Source organism: Atractosteus spatula, chromosome 7 (assembly GCF_055471065.1).
Source record: "Atractosteus spatula isolate fAtrSpa1 chromosome 7, fAtrSpa1.hap1, whole genome shotgun sequence".
Classification (NCBI taxonomy): domain Eukaryota; kingdom Metazoa; phylum Chordata; class Actinopteri; order Semionotiformes; family Lepisosteidae; genus Atractosteus; species Atractosteus spatula.
The window spans coordinates 5,835,813-5,855,093 of record NC_142712.1 but is presented as its reverse complement, the minus strand read 5'-3'; the positions used below and the strand labels follow the sequence as shown (position 1 = coordinate 5,855,093).

At 42.9% G+C, this 19,281-nt stretch overlaps 1 protein-coding gene across 2 annotated transcripts in view; it reads left to right on the top strand.

Annotated features, from left to right (window-relative positions):
- atp8a2 (ATPase phospholipid transporting 8A2) overlaps nt 1-19,281 on the top strand; it is a 115,520-nt gene that overhangs the window by 23,268 nt on the left and 72,971 nt on the right. Inside the window, exons 8-25 of one of the 2 annotated variants that reach the window (XM_088920716.1) lie at nt 92-165; nt 1,617-1,686; nt 1,918-2,045; nt 2,419-2,530; nt 2,782-2,950; nt 3,275-3,402; nt 3,574-3,651; nt 3,751-3,839; nt 4,172-4,216; nt 5,093-5,168; nt 5,288-5,393; nt 5,853-5,935; nt 6,409-6,458; nt 7,068-7,137; nt 7,543-7,627; nt 7,898-8,037; nt 9,613-9,751; nt 14,061-14,125. In XM_088920716.1, coding sequence (XP_088776842.1) covers nt 92-165; nt 1,617-1,686; nt 1,918-2,045; nt 2,419-2,530; nt 2,782-2,950; nt 3,275-3,402; nt 3,574-3,651; nt 3,751-3,839; nt 4,172-4,216; nt 5,093-5,168; nt 5,288-5,393; nt 5,853-5,935; nt 6,409-6,458; nt 7,068-7,137; nt 7,543-7,627; nt 7,898-8,037; nt 9,613-9,751; nt 14,061-14,125 — 1,707 coding nt within the window. The remainder of the gene's footprint in view (nt 1-91; nt 166-1,616; nt 1,687-1,917; nt 2,046-2,418; nt 2,531-2,781; nt 2,951-3,274; nt 3,403-3,573; nt 3,652-3,750; nt 3,840-4,171; nt 4,217-5,092; nt 5,169-5,287; nt 5,394-5,852; nt 5,936-6,408; nt 6,459-7,067; nt 7,138-7,542; nt 7,628-7,897; nt 8,038-9,612; nt 9,752-14,060; nt 14,126-19,281) is intronic. The other variant, XM_088920715.1, reaches the window with a different exon arrangement.

Below are 19,281 nucleotides of genomic sequence, written 5' to 3'. Positions count from 1 at the left end.
CAAGGGATGCTGTAGTGTACTAACACTTTTCTGTACTCTTCCTCTTTCTCTTTGCTCTTGTGCTGTCGCAATACCGCCTCTGGTACACTAGGTGGCAGTAGGAGACTTTGTGAAGGTCACCAATGGGCAGCATTTCCCAGCTGATATGGTCATAGTGTCTTCCAGGTCAGACTTTGCCATGTGTTGTGGCTCTGTGCATGTCACCTCCTGCTGGTCTTAGTGAGTTTTGCGTCGTGGGTTTGCTGTGAAGCTAAACAGAGGTTAAAGCCTTTCTGATTATGTCTTGGCTTCATTCAGTCTTATTTTGCTCTCTCAGCTTTACAGTACACCAGGCTTGCTGCACTATAGTAAGACATGCTTAGTGCTGTCAAAGGAGTATTAAAACATGGTTAAGAAATGTAATTCCCTTTTCTGTTTTGATGGTCCTATATTTTGTTGTCATGCATGTAATTGAGTAGGTTTTCCTCTGATTCACTATGGCACAGCTGCAGCAGAGTGTGATGCGAGGCATGGTGCGGCACATCACACGCAGACCACTGTTCGAACAGCAGATTTTAATCAAATTTAGCATACAAAATCATATCTAGCATTATTGTACAGAGAGTGAACAGAGCCTTTTTATAGGAATATGTCATCTGAATGGCCACAGAAAGTTTAATCAGATATCTCTATTAACTAATACTGAATTATGGTGTCAAATTAATAATGGCATGATTTCCCTAAAATGTGTTTTTTATGCCAGCTGTAGTTTATTTTATATTCAACAGAAGGAAAGTGCAGCTTTGCATTCATATTGTATTCACTGTTCTCATAATTTGTATGTTTGGTTTTCTCAATTAAACGGTCTTTGTGCCGGGAAATAAAAATGCAGTGTTTTAAACCTGCTATTTACACTGAGAAATGTGTTGTTGCTTGATGTTATGGCACAGACAAAATTGATGGGATGACCAACCCCTCAGCACTGTTCCAGTTCCATCTCTGGCACTATAAAAGTCTTATTTGCGACGCACACAAAAATAAAATCATCCGTATTGCAGCTCTGCTGTGCATTTCAGGGGAAATGGGAAATCCAAATATATGATTTCAGCGATCTTAGACAACAATTTTTTGCTTTCAGCCAATATGTCTATCTTAAAATGGATATCCTGATACTTGTACATTGCGGTTGCTGCCTCATTTTTAAACAGTGCAGGCTTGTGTCATTGCCAATCAATGGCGGCTGAAAAACACCTTCTCACAGTGACAATATCACTGGCTTTATTACCAGTCATTTTCTTTACTCAGAAGTACAGACTGGCATGGATCAGATGAAATGCTTGTTAAAAGAGATAATAAATCACATTCCATTCCTGTTCTTTGCCTCTGTGGCAGTCTACATTTGTACAAATTAAAACATAGTAAGTTGAGTCCTCAATCATCAGTCTGTGGGAAATGCACAGAGAAGATGCCCAAGTATGATGTTCAGAAGACATATTCTTATGAATATTGTTTAGTACTGCAAAACTACCTTAATTAAAAATGTAAATGAGGGACAGAGTTGGAGACTCGTGTGTATTATCTTCCGACAGGAAGTGAGTGGTCTCTGATGGAGCCTCTCTGTTTTGGTCTTCCCACAGTGAACCCCAGGCCATGTGTTACATCGAGACCTCCAATCTAGATGGGGAAACCAACCTGAAGATACGGCAGGTAGGCCTTTTCCCAGTCACAGTGCACATGTGTGCAGCGAACCAGTGCAGTGGTGCTGGACAGTGTGGAGTTCAAAGGGCATTTGTATTGTGTACAGCATGAGTTTCTGGTTCATTTGTCCTTCACAATGTTCCTCTGTGCTTTAAAGCCCACACCATGCTGAGTACATGTATTCACATCCAGTTTCTAGCACTGATGTCCACTACCCCTGCCCTCCTGTTTGTCTTCTAGGGCTTGCCTCTGACAGCAGCAATACAGTCCAGCGAGGACTTGATGAACCTAGCTGGCCGGCTGGAGTGCGAGGGGCCCAATGGACACCTGTATGACTTCACTGGCACTCTGCGTCTGGACGACCACAAGTACGTCTGCCTTCACACCTGCTCCTCCCCATGTGTTATTAACTTTATTGTTATTTTTTGTGTGTGTAATTACTGTAGATATTATCACTGTTGTTAGCAGTGTTATGAACAGACGTGCTAAAAATAATTACTTAATATATGTATTCCAAATAATTTCAAACATTATTTCAAAATCATTCTATAAGAATATTTAAATATTAAATCTGGCCTGATCTGGATATAATTAATAATTAAAATGCATAAATTCAAAATATTATAAATACTGTAAGACATTGCTCATATTTTATTTTTTCCACTAAATATGATCTCTATACATTTATGCAGTTGTTTTCTTAAATCTGTCCACTGAAAACATTATACTGGTTTGTTTCAGTCCAGTCCCTCTGGGGCCAGACCAAGTGCTTCTGCGGGGAGCCCAGCTCAGGAACACCCAGTGGGTTGTGGGAATTGTAGTCTACACTGGACATGACTCTAAACTCATGCAGGTCAGTTGCTATGCACTTTATATACAGTAGCAGTGGGCCCCTGACCGACTAATTATTTACGAGGTCCCAGTTTTATCTGATTCTATATCTCTCTAAAATGTATAAATATATTCAATATAAACATGAATTAAACTATCTTTAGATACTTGAGTCCCAGAAGGATGAAATGCACACCACAGTGTTCTGGATATAATTATTGATTAAAAAATTGTATTTGATGGTGTAATGACAGGTGTTCTTCTACCCTGCAGAATTCCACCAAGGCACCCCTGAAGCGCTCCAATGTAGAGCGGGTGACCAACATGCAGATCCTGGTGCTGTTCTGCATTCTTCTGGTGATGGCGCTAGTGAGCTCAGTGGGTGCAGCCATCTGGAACAAGCAGCACACCGAGGCGGCCTGCTGGTACCTGTCCCGGGCAGGTGAGGGATGTTCCCTGGATGGCACAGCTCTGAACACTCGCTAGTGCTTCCGCAAGACTTGCAAACCTGCTCTAGCACAGGGGTCTTCAGCTCCTGCCTGGAGGGGTTCTCCAGTAGGGTATGTTGTTAACAGTGTAAGACTTAAGCACAAGGAAGCCTTAACTAGACAAGATGAACTCTACAGGTTTGAAACTGTCAATGTTTCAAGGGGACCTACACAACCATCTAGATTCCTGTCCTGGTAGATGGGGGGGGCGCTATTCTGCTTCACATGCTCGGCTTAAGAAAATTCTAACCTTCGGTATCCTCCCCTACCAACTGCAGCTGATATTTCCACCAACTTCTGGTACAACCTGCTGACCTTCATCATCCTGTACAACAATCTGATCCCCATCAGTTTGCTGGTCACCCTGGAGGTTGTGAAGTTCACGCAGGCCCTCTTCATCAACTGGGTGAGTGAACTGGGGACAACCTTCCTGTGCCACTGTGAACTGGGGTACCCTCTGTGTGTAGCCTCAGTGATACTAAGGTCAGAACAATTAAATGGACGGATTTGAGACATTTGCACATTTAGGATATGTTACAGTCGTGGGCAGTCATGCTATGCTTGTGCTTGCATCCAGGACACAGAGATGTACTATGCTGAGACTGACACTCCTGCTATGGCCAGGACGTCCAACCTCAATGAGGAGCTGGGCCAGGTGAGGACTCTATCATACCTTTTCTTCGCTAGCAAGTCAGGATTAAAATCTGAACTCCAGATGTAACTTGGTCCAATGCACTTTTTTCATTCCCAACAGGTGAAATATCTTTTCTCTGATAAAACCGGAACCCTGACATGTAATGTGATGCATTTTAAGAAGTGCACCATTGCTGGGATCACCTATGGGTGAGTCAGAATAAGACCAGCCTATCAGAACCATTATCTACTGTATGTGGCTATATAGTACATCAGTTCAGGGTCTGAAAACAGACGTTCATTAGTTAGTCGAAACTGGAAAGGATTAACACTCACTGGTGTATGTAGTGCATACATCTAACTGTTATGAAACCACAATTTGACAAAATCGTTGGATTATAAATCCTATTTATGAACCTGGAGCTATGTTAGGCGCCTTATTGATTCACATATCCTGCTTTACACACTAATATATAATGATGAAAACTACCTTATTATTGATCCATGCTGAGCAGTATCCTGAGACTTGTGTTTGCTTTCAGCCATTTCCCAGAGCTGGAGAGTTATCGCTCAATGGAAGATTTCAGGTATGTTTTTCCATGCGGATCATCAACAATATTCTTAGGGCACATATACAGTGTTGTTCTTTTATTCTCTCATGGAGATATAGCGACTGTAATCTGAATAAGTTGGCAAAAATTTCTTGAATTTACAGTATTACATCATGCAGATGCTGAGTTCTGTATTGTGTGTTTTTTTTTATTGTGAGTTCTATATTGTGAGGTTACAGCAAGCCGTTCAAAGATTGCTGTGATAGGTCACCACCTGCTGTCAATGCGTGGTATTGCACTTTTCCCTGCTGCACTTGCATCAATATGGGTACAGTAGGTAGGTCCCTTTTCAGGCCATCAAGGCCCATGGGGGGAATGGGGGGCAAGGGCCAGCATTTTTCTTGACCATCTGACACTGGAGGTGGAGGTGATGTGGTCAGCATCACGCTCCGGCTGGCCTATTACCCCCGGAGGGATTAACCCCCGGTACTCATTTGGAAAGCAAGCTAAGTGGACCTGGGAGCCGTCCGGAAGGAATTGGACTAAGCTTCATTGCTTGCCCCTACCTGGGATTGAAGTTCTAGTCAGGAACGAGACGCCCTTGCTGCCTGAGCTACCATGGCTCCTGCCTCAATAGGGTATTTCTCATTATAATTTCTAAAATGTAATCAAGGTTTTTGATTGTGCAGTAAGAGAGAAGTTTTTAATTTAAAATGAAGTAATAAGACTTTATTTGTTTTATTCATTTTCTTTGGACGCTTTTGCTCATCTTCTTGCTAAAATGCACACTGTGAGTACAGGGTTATACAACACTGTCTACTGTGTGGCTGATGGTTAACCTTTGTTCCTGCTGCTGGGGTGTCTGTGATGCGTGGTTTTGTGAATACTGGAATTGTTTTCCTCTCCCTGCAGCAATCTGCCATCAAGCAGTCACAGCTCCACTGAATTTGACGACCCAGCACTCATACAGAACATTGAAAAAGATCATGTATGTTTTTTCAAATGCTGTTTTATTAGGGTAGACATTCATCAAATCAACACAATGTCATTTTCCGTAACAGTGCTTTGACCTCCCCCTTCCCTCTGTGTCTCTCCCCCTCCCTCTAGCACACAGCTCCACACATCTGTGAATTCCTGACTATGATGGCCGTATGTCACACTGTTGTTCCTGAGAGGAATGGAGACCAGATCATCTACCAGGCCTCTTCTCCAGGTCAGACACTCGTACTGATGCACTAACAGGCACAACTATGAGGCAAAATATCATAGCTGGTCACCACATTACTGTACAATTACTGTACAAACTTTACAATTAAGGTTTTTCCTACACAATATATTTAATCAGTCTAGCTGCACTCAGGAGCACGAAGCCTGTTAGGGAAGATGATGTCGGCCATTTGGACTCTTAGCTTCCCTGCACCTACCAGTCCCTGAACTGATACTGATATGATGTGATACTGTTTCATTTTTGTGTTTTGCAAATTTTAAACCTGCTATTGTCATTTTATTAATTTAATGTATTTTTTTAGATTTTTGTTGTTGCATGTCATCGCATGCTGTTATTTCCTTTGTACTTGCACATAATGTGAACCCAGCGCACATTTGTCAACGTAGATTAGGACATTGATAAGCAAAGAAAAAGTACTCATCAGAATAATGTTGTCTCTTCCAGATGAGGGGGCTCTAGTCAAAGGAGCTAAAGGGCTGGGCTTTGTGTTTACGGCAAGGACACCACACTCGGTCATCATTGATGCGGTCAGTGCTCAGGACCATTCTTTTCTGTGGAAGACCTCCTTTAGCTGACGGGCAGAGCGGGATTAATATATTGACAAATTATAATTAATACATTAATCAAATTAATTTATCCTGCATGAAACTATGTAATTTCAAAAGTAATTCAGCTTTACGTAGTCCTGTCTTATTAAAACCATAGTATTGCAATGATTAGCCTTCTCCACCTAAAGACAAGATGTGCAAAATGTAACCAGAAAGTTGCAATTGTGATTCGAATGTTTGGGCCATGCTGTGCTTTTGCTTGTTGCTGCTATATTGGGAGCAAACCCTGTTTTTTGCATCAGGTAAGAACTAGGATGTTGATGCAGGAGGTTAATCTTTATATTGTGGGTGTGAAAGTGCTGTAAGCAATTGGAACTCTTTTTTTGATACTACAGGGCTAAGTGATGCTTGGGGCGAGCTTTCAGGTGATGGAATGTATTGTTATGTTTCAGAGGGGGAAGGAGCAGAGCTATGAGCTGCTGAACGTACTGGAGTTCTCCAGGTACTGATGCCCCAGGTGTCCACTTTACACTGCCCTACTACATGCTGCATGCTAGCCTACTGGACACTACACCATTCTTACTACCCTAATGTACGCAGCCCCAGAGCACAATCACATTATACCAGAGTGCCCTGCCCCACTGTACACTGTGCAATATCCCACAGCACACTGCACTTTCCCTCACTGCACACTGTCCCTCCGTCCACTGCACACTGTCCCGCCACACTCTCCCTCACTGCACACTGTCTCTCTGTCCACTGCACACTGACCCTCCCTCACTGCACACTGTCCCACTGTCCACTGCACTCTCCCTCACTGCACACTGTCTCTCTGTCCCCTGCACTCTCCCTCACTGCACACTGTCTCTCTGTCCACTGCACACTGTCCCACCACACTCTCCTTGACTGCACACAGTCTCTCTGTCCACTGCACTCTCCCTCACTGCACACTGTCTCTGTCCCCTGCACTCTCCCTCACTGCACACTGTCTCTCTGTCCACTGCACACTGTCCCACTGTCCAGTCCAATCCTGGACATTGACTGTCAGTCCTGGAAGCTAAAGGCAGGAGTGCTGTTACAGTGAGACGATAACGCCTGCTCTGTCTTGCAGTAACCGGAAGCGGATGTCGGTCATTGTGAGGACTCCGACAGGGAAGCTTCGACTGTACTGCAAGGGTGCTGTGAGTAACACTCTCCTCACCACCCACCTGCATTCTGCAAACAAGACAATCAAAAGATGCTATTCTTAAAACAAATTATGATATTCACTTACGGGGTCTTGCACGTAACAGTACAAGGGCTGAATTTCCTACTGTGTAACATGGAACATTTATTAATCCAAATGTAAACTTTATGTATTTTTTTTTAATATTGGGATCTAAAAATCTAAAATCTAATCTAAAAATGCTAGTGTATTAGACATTGTCAATGAATAATCTCATTAGAGTTATGTATTCAGCGACTGTTTTTTCCCCAACCAAGCAATATGTGCTACGTATGTATGTGTGTATTTACAGTCTACAGTATGTCTGTACACTAGATTGTATCCATGTCAGAGTACTGTGCTGTGTTCTGTATGTTTCCAGGACAATGTGATTTTTGAACGGCTTGCGGACGACTGCCAATACAGAGACCTCACCATCTCCCACCTGGAGCAGTTTGCCACCGAAGGTATGTTAGGCTCTGGGAGGAGGCGGAGCAGATTAGTGATGGGTTCATCTCTTTGGTTAGAAAAGAAGTCAGCGCGACTTCTAGACATAGAAATGTTGTAACACAAGTGTGAGTTACAAGTAAGAAACTGTGGCCTGACCTTCTAGCTTAAATTTTTTTTATTTCCAGACTCTGTGTAAGAGTGTGCTCTGCCCCCACTCTCCCCTCTTTTTCAGTGTGAGAGAGTTTGAGCAGTCCTCTCTGCCCTTTTCTCCTTTTTGTCTCTCTTAGGGCTGCGGACACTGTGCTTTGCCTATGTTGACCTGACAGAGAGTAGCTATCAGGAGTGGCTGAAGGAGTATAACCAGATCAGCACAGTGCTGAAGGACCGTGCACAGCGGCTGGAGGAGTGTTATGAGGCTATGGAGAAGGTAGTTGTCCAAGTGCTGCTCAGAGTTCATACAGTTGCTGGAAGGGCCTTCCTGTTTTGTGGAAAACAGTAGATGGTCCCAGTTGGTGTGAGATTTGATTTTTGTTTTTTCACATTGTGCAGTGTGTTTGCAGTGTCAGGATACAGTAAGTAAACCGAGGAGTGAACAATATGCAAGCATATTACAACAGAAGATCAAGATTCAGATCAAATGAATATAAAAACAAATACGGTTTGCAAATAATTATGGGAACCCGACATGTTGCAAGATATACTGTACTTAAAGGCATAATTAAGTTTATGCCTATAATTAAGGAGTGATATCTCCAATGTTTTAAGGAAACCACCTCCAAAGATTTATGGAAATCTTAAAATGCAGGCATTGTTTCTGTCCTTTTAAGACAAATGGATGGGTCCCAACGGGGACAGCAACTGTGGCCAGGGGTCAGCAGTGAAGAGGACAGTCGCAGTGGCAGTAATGTTACAGGAAGCCCGACTGTGGGGTGGACAGTCAGGGACAGTGGAGTGTGAGCCTGTCAGAGGGGCCCATGCAGCAACACACAGTCTGGCCAGCAAGAGGCAGTGTGGACTGCCACATCATACCAAGCACATCCAGTTTCCATGAAAGCTTCATTTATGTGTAGGCTCAGCCTTCTGCAGATATTAGTGGCCATCAGAAGGTTGTCATTGTTTTCCCCATCAGGTGACTGGTAACACTCTTGACAGTAGAGGTTTGTCGTATTTGTTATTTCCATTCTTCAAAAGAACCATGACAGCTTCTTGATAGCTTCTTGTTTATTTAGTCTCCCTGATAAATTTTATAGTTCAAAATAATGAAATACTGAATTAAAAGAAAAAAATAGAGATCAGACACACGCATGGGACTTCTTTGGAACTGGCGGCCAAAGCTTTATGTGTTAATATACAGTCCAGTGAGCACTAATAACCCTGCTGTTTGCCTTCGCCATCTAAACATCCTCTAATTGAATACCAGGCCAGCACTGGCCCTGGCTGACTGCACTGTTCATCTGTAACATTGTGTTGCCAGTGAGTATCAAAGAGTCAGTGGAAAACACTCTGGTGTCCATTATGCTCACTGTTAGAAGTGCACTCATCCACACTGCTAGTGACAGATCTCTGTAGCACCACCAGCCGTTATAAACCTAGTCCTGTAGATACAGATGTTTTTGAGACTGCAAAGTGCAGGAACAAAGATAAATGATTTGTTTCTGGATTTATTTTGTTAGACTCTGTCAGACCATGAAGCACATGACACAATTCCAGATTGTTTGTTGAGCAGATTGCCACTGTTCAGCAACTAACAAGTCATTCACAGCCTGTAATGCTATAGACAATAACCTTCATCCAAGTGAATTTCCTTTCTTCCTTTTTTCCTTAGAAAATATGTTCTTTTGGAACGTGACAAGATGGCAAAGCTCTTTGAGACAGCTGGTTAATGTCCCCTGCTTTGTGAACTAATTTTTGGAAAACTAAACTGGCCATCTCCCTACATGCACTGCTTGATCTCCAAAGTGTCATTGATGTGGCAGTCTGAGAGTCAGCTCTATCCCTGCAGAACCTTCTACTCCTGGGTGCCACTGCCATCGAGGACAGGCTCCAATCTGGCGTCCCCGAGACCATAGGGACACTGATGAGGGCTGATATCAAAATCTGGGTGCTGACGGGGGACAAGCAGGAGACTGCCATCAACATTGGTGAGTAGAGTCATACTTAGGTTCTCTCACGGTATCTCTGTCACAGTTGTCTAGGTCTCCAGTGTGCCCAGCTCATTTACACAGAAAATAACAAAAGTTCTGTCATGGCAAGCAGAAGAGTATTTGACACATCATTGCTCTTTTTCGCTGCCACAGTGTCTTTTGCTAGGTATGCTCCTGAAACGTGTTTCTTGTTGGGGAAAGGGTTTTAATTTGTAAGGTCACAAAAGGGCCATGTCAGCTAGGTCTGGTTTTTGAAAAACATTTGAGAAAAATAAACCATGCGGCAGCTGCTGGTGAGTTGCTGTGAAGTTCCAGATGAGTTGGCTTGATCCCTATTTGTAACAGTGAATTACAGAGCAGAGATCAATTTTACAGGGTAATGTTAACCAGCTTGGGGATCAGGTCACCATGGTGTGAGGGCAGCTGCCTACAGCATAGGACACACAGCAGTGTACTACACATTTTGTTTATTAATTTATTTGGCTGGGGCTTTTATCCAAAGCAACTATCATTTTGACCCATCTATACAGCTGGGCATTTTACTGGGACAGTTTGAATGAAGCACCTTGTACAAGGGGTACTTGTACTTGTTTGAGCCCATAGCCTTCAAGTTACAAGAAAGAGTTCTAACTGATCCTCCACACTGCTATTTTGGTATTGAGAGTAAAACCCACCTCTTATGAGAACAGAAGAAAATTATGAGAATAAGATGGTCAGCCCAACAGACCAGCAATCACTGAGTGAGTCTCTCCCTGCATCAAGTCTAACTCTGTGAAACATCACAGGGAGTGTGCCACCATAACGGTGGTTTGGCAGTTAATTATTTCCTTAAATCCCTGTGTAAAACAATCATCCATCATCCTCCATCTATCTAAATCTCAACATACAAAATCAAATATTTCTGCCACACTTGTTTTAAATTATTAGTGCAATGACACAAGACAAAATATTCAGTTTAGCTCTTCCATGCGCATTCTTGTTCTAAATGGGCCTTTATGTTTATACAGGATCAAAGGCAGCGTTTAATGTGTAATTGCAGTTTGACTGAAACTGCTGTTCCCACTTGGTAATAAGTACTTGGCCCTTCCCGATCAATACTATAGAAATGAATGAGATGGAGTGGCGGTACAAGCCTCAGTGAACAGCTTTTCATAACGAGCACTCAGCCTCTATAATGCTTTTAAAGCACATGGTCCTCAGTAGTCATTCATTGCAGTGTGTAAACACTTATCCTTATTTTAGTATACTAGCAACAGTCTTGTTTCAATCAGTACTTACACGCAGAATGCTTAGACTGTGCTGAACAGTGTCATATATGCAGATGCTGCCTCTGACACAGATACAGACCACAATGGATGTATTGTTCAGAACCCGGACAAGCAATAGAAGTGTTAATTTCTCATGGCAGTTCTGAGAGATACGACAGGCTGCAGCAACTGCAACTATTTGCCCCCCCTCACCCACAGCCGTGAAGCAACATTGAGTCCCAGAATTAAAATGCATGCCTGGGTGGCAGGCAGCAAGGCCGTTCAGGTCTCAAGTACCCCAAGGCTTATAGAGTGCTTGTTGTACTCCATAATACAACTTAAAGGAGCACTTGGAGACAAAGGCTTTGATCAAAATATCAGGACTGACAAGAAATAACTGTGATCCCTTCTGAGTTTGGAACAGGATCTGTGGATTAGGAATAAGGTTTGGCATCCCAGTGGTTAAGGACTTGTTACCAACTTGTTACTCATGTCAGGCTCTGCCATTAACTCGGTGCGTCACCCGGAGCAGGTTACTCATTCTCGTGTGTGCTGTGTTTCAGATGAGGCATAAAACCAAAGTTGTAAATGGCTCCACAGCAGCAGTTTTCATGTTTAATTCACCCCCTAGTCTCATAGTGTGGTTTTTGATCACATTATCTAACAATAGACTATTTATTGTTGTTGATGTTATCCTTGATTAATTGGTTATTGGGGGAAATGTTTAAAGGCTATGTAGCAGGGATTTACCTATCTATAAGAAGCTTAGTTTCAGTGTTCTGTTTTTCATGCACTTTCGTGTGTAGCAGTATAAACTGCTGTGCATAAAGAACATAGTTTTTTTTATTTTGATCCTTCTATAGATTTCTCCTGTAGACCTGTCTGTACAGAAACCCCCATTATTGCTTAGCTGTTTTACTTTGGGATAACTTGACTGCTATTATGGATAAGTCACACATTCTGAGTTTTTTTCCTTTGCCTTTAGCTGTAGCACACAAAGAAAAACACACACACATTTCCATTCTTCAGAAAAAAATGCCAAAAAAGCGTTATACAATGGCATGCATTATTTATAAATTTGTAATATAAGACTGTGAAAAAAGAAATCTGTGTGTTCGGAGCGAAGCCCAGATTGCCTTCTTGACTCCCTCAGAGCTGTCTGTGCAGACAGGCCTGCTGACAGTGTGGATTCCTGAAAGCTCCCCGATCCACACTGAGCCACACAGAGGCACTCAACCACAGCCCCACCACACAGGCATCAGGAGCGACTGTGCAGACAGTAGCTGCCCATGCCAATGAAGCCAGTCAGGTTCACTTTCGTAATTTATCCAGACAGTTCAAAATTTCTTTATCCGTAGGCGTGTAAGAGTTGTCCAGATGTCTGGTCCTGACTTAAACCAGGAGCTAGACAAGCCAGCCTTGGGTTTTAAAAGTCTTCGCAGCAAACAATCTGGATTATTTAAGTGACGATGAAGAAGCAAAGTATCAGTCAACCTTTTTCGAGTACTGGCAATGGCGAGGCTGGAGGAGTTAGTCACCAGCGCTGGTTTTAAAAGAACCACCCCCAAACAGTTTCCAGTGAGTGCGCTGGTCCCCAAGGCTCAGTGTTGTCTGGACAATGGCCCACCCTAAAGATCAGGCAAGTGACAGACCAGTGGGGCAGAGTGAGGGAGTCCCCCCCCACAAAACTGCCCAAGCACCGCCAACATTCACGTACTGTCTGTTTCAGGGCTGTTCATTTAGACCTACAAGTTTTCATTAGTTTTTGCCCAACCAGCACATTTGTCATTTGCTCAACAGGCAACATTTTAATAAACATGAAAGCACCGAGAAAGACAGCAGGGCTAATAAAACAGCAAAAAACGTGAAAAAACACAGACATTAGACTACAGAATCGGTAAAGCCAAGACAGCACTCTCTTGTTCTTGGAATGCCAACAATGGTGCTATTGAATGAATAAGGGATAATTAGGTAAAGACACATAAATGAGTAAATAACCAGAGTGAAAGAAGGGACCACCCAGCTGGGTGTTTGTATCCAGGGTGTGAAAGCCCTTAGCAGGGGGCTGTCGGGACTTGAATGACAGGACACCACCTGGAGGGCTCCCTGTTTTCCCTCTGCATTATCTTCTTTCTTATCCTCCTTGGAGAGTTTCACTTTCTAAAAGTTTAGGAGATATGACGAAGGGGTGTCTCAGACTGTAGGTTTGGATGTACAAGAATTATAAATCGGTCTGTTTTAGTTTCTTTTCCTGCTTTACAAACCTTACAAAACCACATTGTGCAATGTGAGCTCATAGCACACACAAGAGTAAAGCACGACAGGCTTCAGATACATGAACTTAGACACAGAAATCATGGCCTGTCAGGGTTCTGTTTCTGTCTGATACAGACAGCAGCTTTCTTCCTGTCTCACAGGTTAAGGTTTAGGGTCTCTCGGGGTCCTTGACCATAGGGAAACTGTGACGTGACGTGTCTGTTCTTGTTGTGGTTGGGAGACATTCCTTTGTATGAGCTATCCTGTAGGGGTCTCCAAGTCCCCTTCTCTGATCTGCGAGGATTAGTCTGTTCCATAAAAGAAGGTAGGAAGCAGTAGTGCTCCATGTTAAATACAGTACCTGCCTCTCAGAAGGCCAGCCATCCAGCCCTGACCTGTGGTCACTTGGCGTGAAAGGAGGAGTCTCTGCTGTGCCAGCTGGACTGGAGCCAATTGCAGTTCAGGGTTCCTTAACTGCAGTCGCTGGGACTCACCCCAGTATGTGCATGTCTTTAGGTTTTTAATCCAATCCGCACATGATAATTTGTTTTAAAAACTACAATGCTCAGCATTTCACAGAGCACAGTCTCAGTTTTGGTATGGAATATATGAAGCAGTATCAAATTCAAAATTATTGATGAGGTGATGATTAGACGAAAGACCTAGATTGTTAACAGGGATGCCGTGGTGCTGGAGCTGAGCAAGCCTGTCTGATTTACTGAGTTCTCATTGCATAACTGTGTCAGAGGGTACCGAATAAAGGCCCATGTTTAACCCTTCCGTGCCCTGTCTTTCCCTTTCAGGGTACTCCTGCAGGCTGGTGACCCATGGCATGTCTCTCATCATTGTCAATGAGGACTCCCTTGATGTGAGTACAGACCTGCTTGGTGTCCGTGATCATTATTATCTGCATCATTTCATTTTTGAAAAGTGTTGTAGATGTTACAAAGATAAAAAAACACTTCATAAGATCAATGGAATTACGGTAATACGATTATTTTTACATCAATTAAAAACCTATAAAATAGAAATGCAAATTACAGCAATACCAAACTCAGCCATTTGCTTAAATAATTGTCTTGAAAGCATACATAAAGAGATTATTTAAAAACTTATTCAGCTGTTATAATTGCATCAGACAATAAAACTTTACTGTGGTTGTTAGTGGAGGGATTCGGTGAGTCAGTGTCTGATTTCTCTCTGGTTCATACTGAGCAGATATTAAACTTAGCAGCTGTTCCCAGATGTTAAAACACCAGGTCTGTAGGTTCTCTCCCCTTGTGGCTGGGTATCAGTAAAGTAGGGTTTTGCTAGATTTAGGAGATCACTTTTGTGTTGGAAATTGTTTGTCCTGTACATATCTTCAATCAGCAGTGTAGTCTTCTAGTTAAAATTGATTTTAAGAACAGTGATTTTTACATATTGTATAATAAAAGCAACTCAGAATACTTCAAAAGTGTTTTATTATTCCTGGAAATATATAGCTAGTGTTGTTATTACCAGTTGGCACTTGTAGGCTTTTTTATCTGAGTGACTTCAGAGAATTCTTACATGGTGGGTAGTGAATGGTGTTGAATTCCTGCACTGCACTGAAGTGGGGAGATAAAGAAATCAGACTCTAGCACACCTCGCTTTGAGGAGCACATTCCAGGAGCTGGCATGGTGTGGTGAACTCAGAAGCTCTGGCTAAGTGAAGGTATGGAGATCTATATCTGGGTTTTCCTCGTTGACACAGTACCTTATTTCTAAAGAACCTGTGAGAGAAGGAGCAGCTGAATTATGAGTCTGCTGTGCTCCAGCACTAAGTTTTGTCCATTGTGCTCAGAGCTGTTCAGCATTGTGGGGAAAGCTGCTTTCGAGGGGGGGAGGCACTTTCCAAAGAACCTCTGCCATCCTCCCGTGAATTCCACAAGTCTTCCTAAAGACACTGTGCAGCTGGACGAAATCCTGCAGCGGAACAGCCAGCACTGTGGTCCTGCCTTAGGTCTCTTGTTGTAATGAAGAAAGAACTCTTACACCACACCCATTTATGTCTCAAATAGATTGTCAATGTGAGCTGCGACATTCTGTTGCTAGTCTGCCAACAAATTCATTTAATGTTTTTAATTGTATGTGTATTTCTGTTGTCTCAGTTGCTCTAGGATGTGTTTTTAACCAAGCGTTACAATATTTTATATACCTTAATTTTCTTTAGGCATTATGCTATGTTATATTAATTTTAATACTGCCTTGGCTAAAAGCATCAGCTAAATAAATGAGTAAAAAAAATCTATTTCCAGAGAGGGAGAGAATGGAAAGTGTTAAGGATGTACATATATTAGGAAAGCACATTTTGTTTCCTTATGGATTTAAATTAAAACAAACCCAAGCTATTGAGCAGGTCAGTTAAACATTCCTCCCACATCTTTTAGACACGGTTTTGAGTCACACTGGAATATGTGACAATGTCCGGAAGACGAGTATCTGTATCTGGGGTGGAACGTGACTGTCAGCAGGACAAGAGAAAGACAAGCTGCTCTTGAGATTAGAGGGCAAATGACTGTCCTGTGGAGTTCTCGTATCAGGGAGTGACCTCTGGAATTCATGGACCAGGACTGAGAGAGTAACTGACATGTATCAGAGCATTCGACACATGCCTGTGTAATGTTGAAACACTTCAAGCAAAGCTGTGATGGAAACTGTTGGCAAAAATGAAAAGGGTGGACTGATGAAGAAGGAAGCAGTATTACAGAGATTTAAAACATGAAGGGGGTGGAATCAGACATTGTGCTACCAACACATTGAAAACGTTCAAAATGTAATCTCTCACAGTGCACGTCTGTCAGTGTTTAAGTTTATCATGTTATTTTCAGCATCAGTTTGCAGGAGGCAAAGATTGGTGTGCAATAAGGCAATTTAGGCTGCTGTACCTAGGATATTGAGGATCCTCAGTGAGCAGTTTGAGAATCTGTAGTTAAGAACATTTCCTTCTGTCGTGGGGTCAGAATGTAAATATACAGCATACAGTACGTCAAACATACATTAAAGGCAAGAGAAAGGGCAGTGCGGGGTCAGCCTGTCAGTCTGACAGTCGCAGAGTTTTGTGTAAAGGAGCCAGGCTGTTTCCCATGCAAGCAGGTAATGAATGGGCTGCAGCTCGCTCTCTGACAGAGTGTCTCTCCTGGGAGGCTGGCTGAGCCACAGGCCCAGCCTGCTGAAGGAATCACTGTGTCAGAGCTCTGCCTGCATGACGTCACTCCGCCCTCTGCCGGCACTCACTGCCTCTCGCTGAAAGAGTTACACTGTGCAGTATCCTTCTAATTGAGTTTACTTAATGTTTTTTTGGGGGCTTTTCTGTTTTAAGAATGCCCAAGAGTATCCTTTTGATAAATAATGTGTTTTTGGGAGATTTTAACATTACTAAAAGCATAAAGCAAAAAAAAAAGATCAAGAAAAATATTATCACAAACCAGCAACGCCAACCCAAACCCCCCACCCACCCTCCTGCTCCACTCTTCCACAAGGAGCCTGTGAACAGCAGGGACTCTGAAGGTCACAGGTGGGCGTAGCAGATGGTTCAGGGCTTGAGGCTCTGGGCTATGAATTGAGCATGTCCCAGGGTTAGAGTGAGAGGAGGAGACTGTGTGAGAGTGATGTAACTTCCCAACATTAAAAAGTAAAAGGAACAGTGGAACAAGTGGTGTTGTGTTGTTAGGGGCAGCGGGTCGTAAATCAGCAGGGTTTATTATAAAAGAGTGTCGAAGGGTGAGGGTGTGAGGGATTGTGTGTGCAGTGTCCTTTACTGGATCCTTTTCCTTTTTCTTGGAGTCATTCCCTGCTCTGAGTCCTGTTCCGTTTCTTCCTTGGATTCAGTTCTTTCTTGGGGAGATTTTTCTTCCAAAGCATGGTGGAGTGTACTCCAGTCTTTCATAAGTCATGCAGCTCTACATCTGAAATATTTGCTCTGAGATTCTGTGTAAAATGTGCTTTGTTGTCCCAACATCTTTTGTGTTGTTTGATTCTAGATGCTTTATTGGAGATCCAGTTAAACTATCAACAACATTGGCTGTTTAATGTTTGAAATGATGATGGTTTCTGCACGCAAGGCAAAATGGTTTTTCCTTTCACACCTTTGAGTGCTGCAAGGCCTTCTCTGGAAGAAGTGCAATTTCTGATATTTTGGGGGGTTTTCTGTCAAGCAGGTGTAGAAGGATTCTTTGACTGGACTTTCATATTTCTTTCATTTTGTAGGCTTTGTGTATCCTGATTGCTCACTAGGGAACAAGTCTACAATGTCCAGAGCCCAGTGTTAACATTTAAGAGCCCGCAGTGGTGCAACAAGAAATAGGTTTGAACCATTCTGCAATGTAAAACCAATTAGCTTCTCTGATAAAAGCACTCTGGAAAGTAGCAGCTTTCTTAACGACAGTCTCTCCTGTTCTATGGACTGAGAGGCTTGTCTGGTGGTCTGCTTGCTGCGTGTTTTTTTTAAGTAGAAAGCAGCAGGCTGAGAAACATTTAGTGTTATTACCTCTTTGGTAATCAGTTTCCTCATTGCTTTACATGGGAAGCTGTTGAATTCTGTGTCCGGTGATGAAAATTAATCAAGCCAGGCTTAAAACTGGAATGAAAGGTGTCATTATGCCACAAGGCTCCCCCCCCATCTAAATGAGCTTTAATCTCACCACAGTCCCACAAAGAGCAGCTGTCAGCCGGCCGGGAGTTACAGACGCAAAGAACCCAAAAGATGAAAGACGATACCTCTCAGTATTTATTCCACAATATTCATATTTCCTCTCTCTCTCGCACATCTGTTGGCTCGTTCAGGCTGGCTCAGGAGGCCAAGCTTGTGCAGCTCTGGGGGGCAGTTAGCAAGGAAATTCAGGCACACTGCACAGGGGACACAGCTGTCTCACTCTGGAAAAATTCAGCTCCTAGGATTTTGTAAACTGGATAAAACCTGTACAGCATATTGCTAGAGAAGGCAGTAGGACACGGCTCCTAAGTGACTCTGGGAGAGCTGCCCTGCAGGAGAGCTATGGCCACTCGTCAAAAATATTTCCATACGCAGAATAAAATAATGCATTTGATGATGTCCAATATGATAAATTAACCCACATTATTTTTATTTTACTTTTAAGTTTCAGCGCTTTTAAGGTAAAGTGCATACCCATGGTGAAAAGGGGAATTAATGAATTGTGCTGCTAAGAGAGTGTTTTGTCACATGTAGAACCAATTAGATGCACAGAGGCTCAGCAGCACAGGCTAAAAGAGTCTTGTCTTTCAAGAAAAAGTGGTCATTTTCAGGAGATCAGCCATAAACTGTTGTTATTCACACATCCATTTTTATTCTCAAGTATCCACTCCACCATCCCTCTTGCAGTGGATCTGAAACATGACAAGCAAGGTATTGGTATTGGTAAATACCTATTAAAAATGTACTCAGGTGAAACGTGTCTGCAAAGACTGAGCCACAGGGAGCTGGCAGCTCCAGACTTTCAGATGATTCACAGCAGGACCAAGCAGCCAGCTGGGCCCCCACCCTCTCATACAGCAGGCTTGAGTCACTGTCAGCAGCGTGACGGCTCTGCTGATAGTGTACTTCTCCTGCAAGCTCAAGAGTTCATGGGTTCATGCTCTGGTCACTTGGGTTTCACCTTCCAGCTGTGCAACCACTGCAGTGCACATTTTGAGATTCAGATTGATGATCCTATTGCCTTCCAGATATACCCTAAAAATGTATCCTGTTTGCATTACCCATTGCATTACATTTATGCAGGACCACGTCTCACAGAGCTGAGTAAGCCTGACTTCAGACAGGAGTCCTTGAACATCGAAACTGGAATCAAAACCCTGTCTGTAACTCATGGTCTTTTTATTTTGTCCCATTTCCTGATGTCTGAACTTACTGTGTTTCCTCTTTGGAAAGGAAACCACAGGTAGAGATCCTCTCTTGTACTCCTTCATTCTGCATGAGTGTGTTAACAAGCAACCAAAGAGCCTCCTGCTCCTGTCACACTCATGAATTACATATCTCTGTCAGAA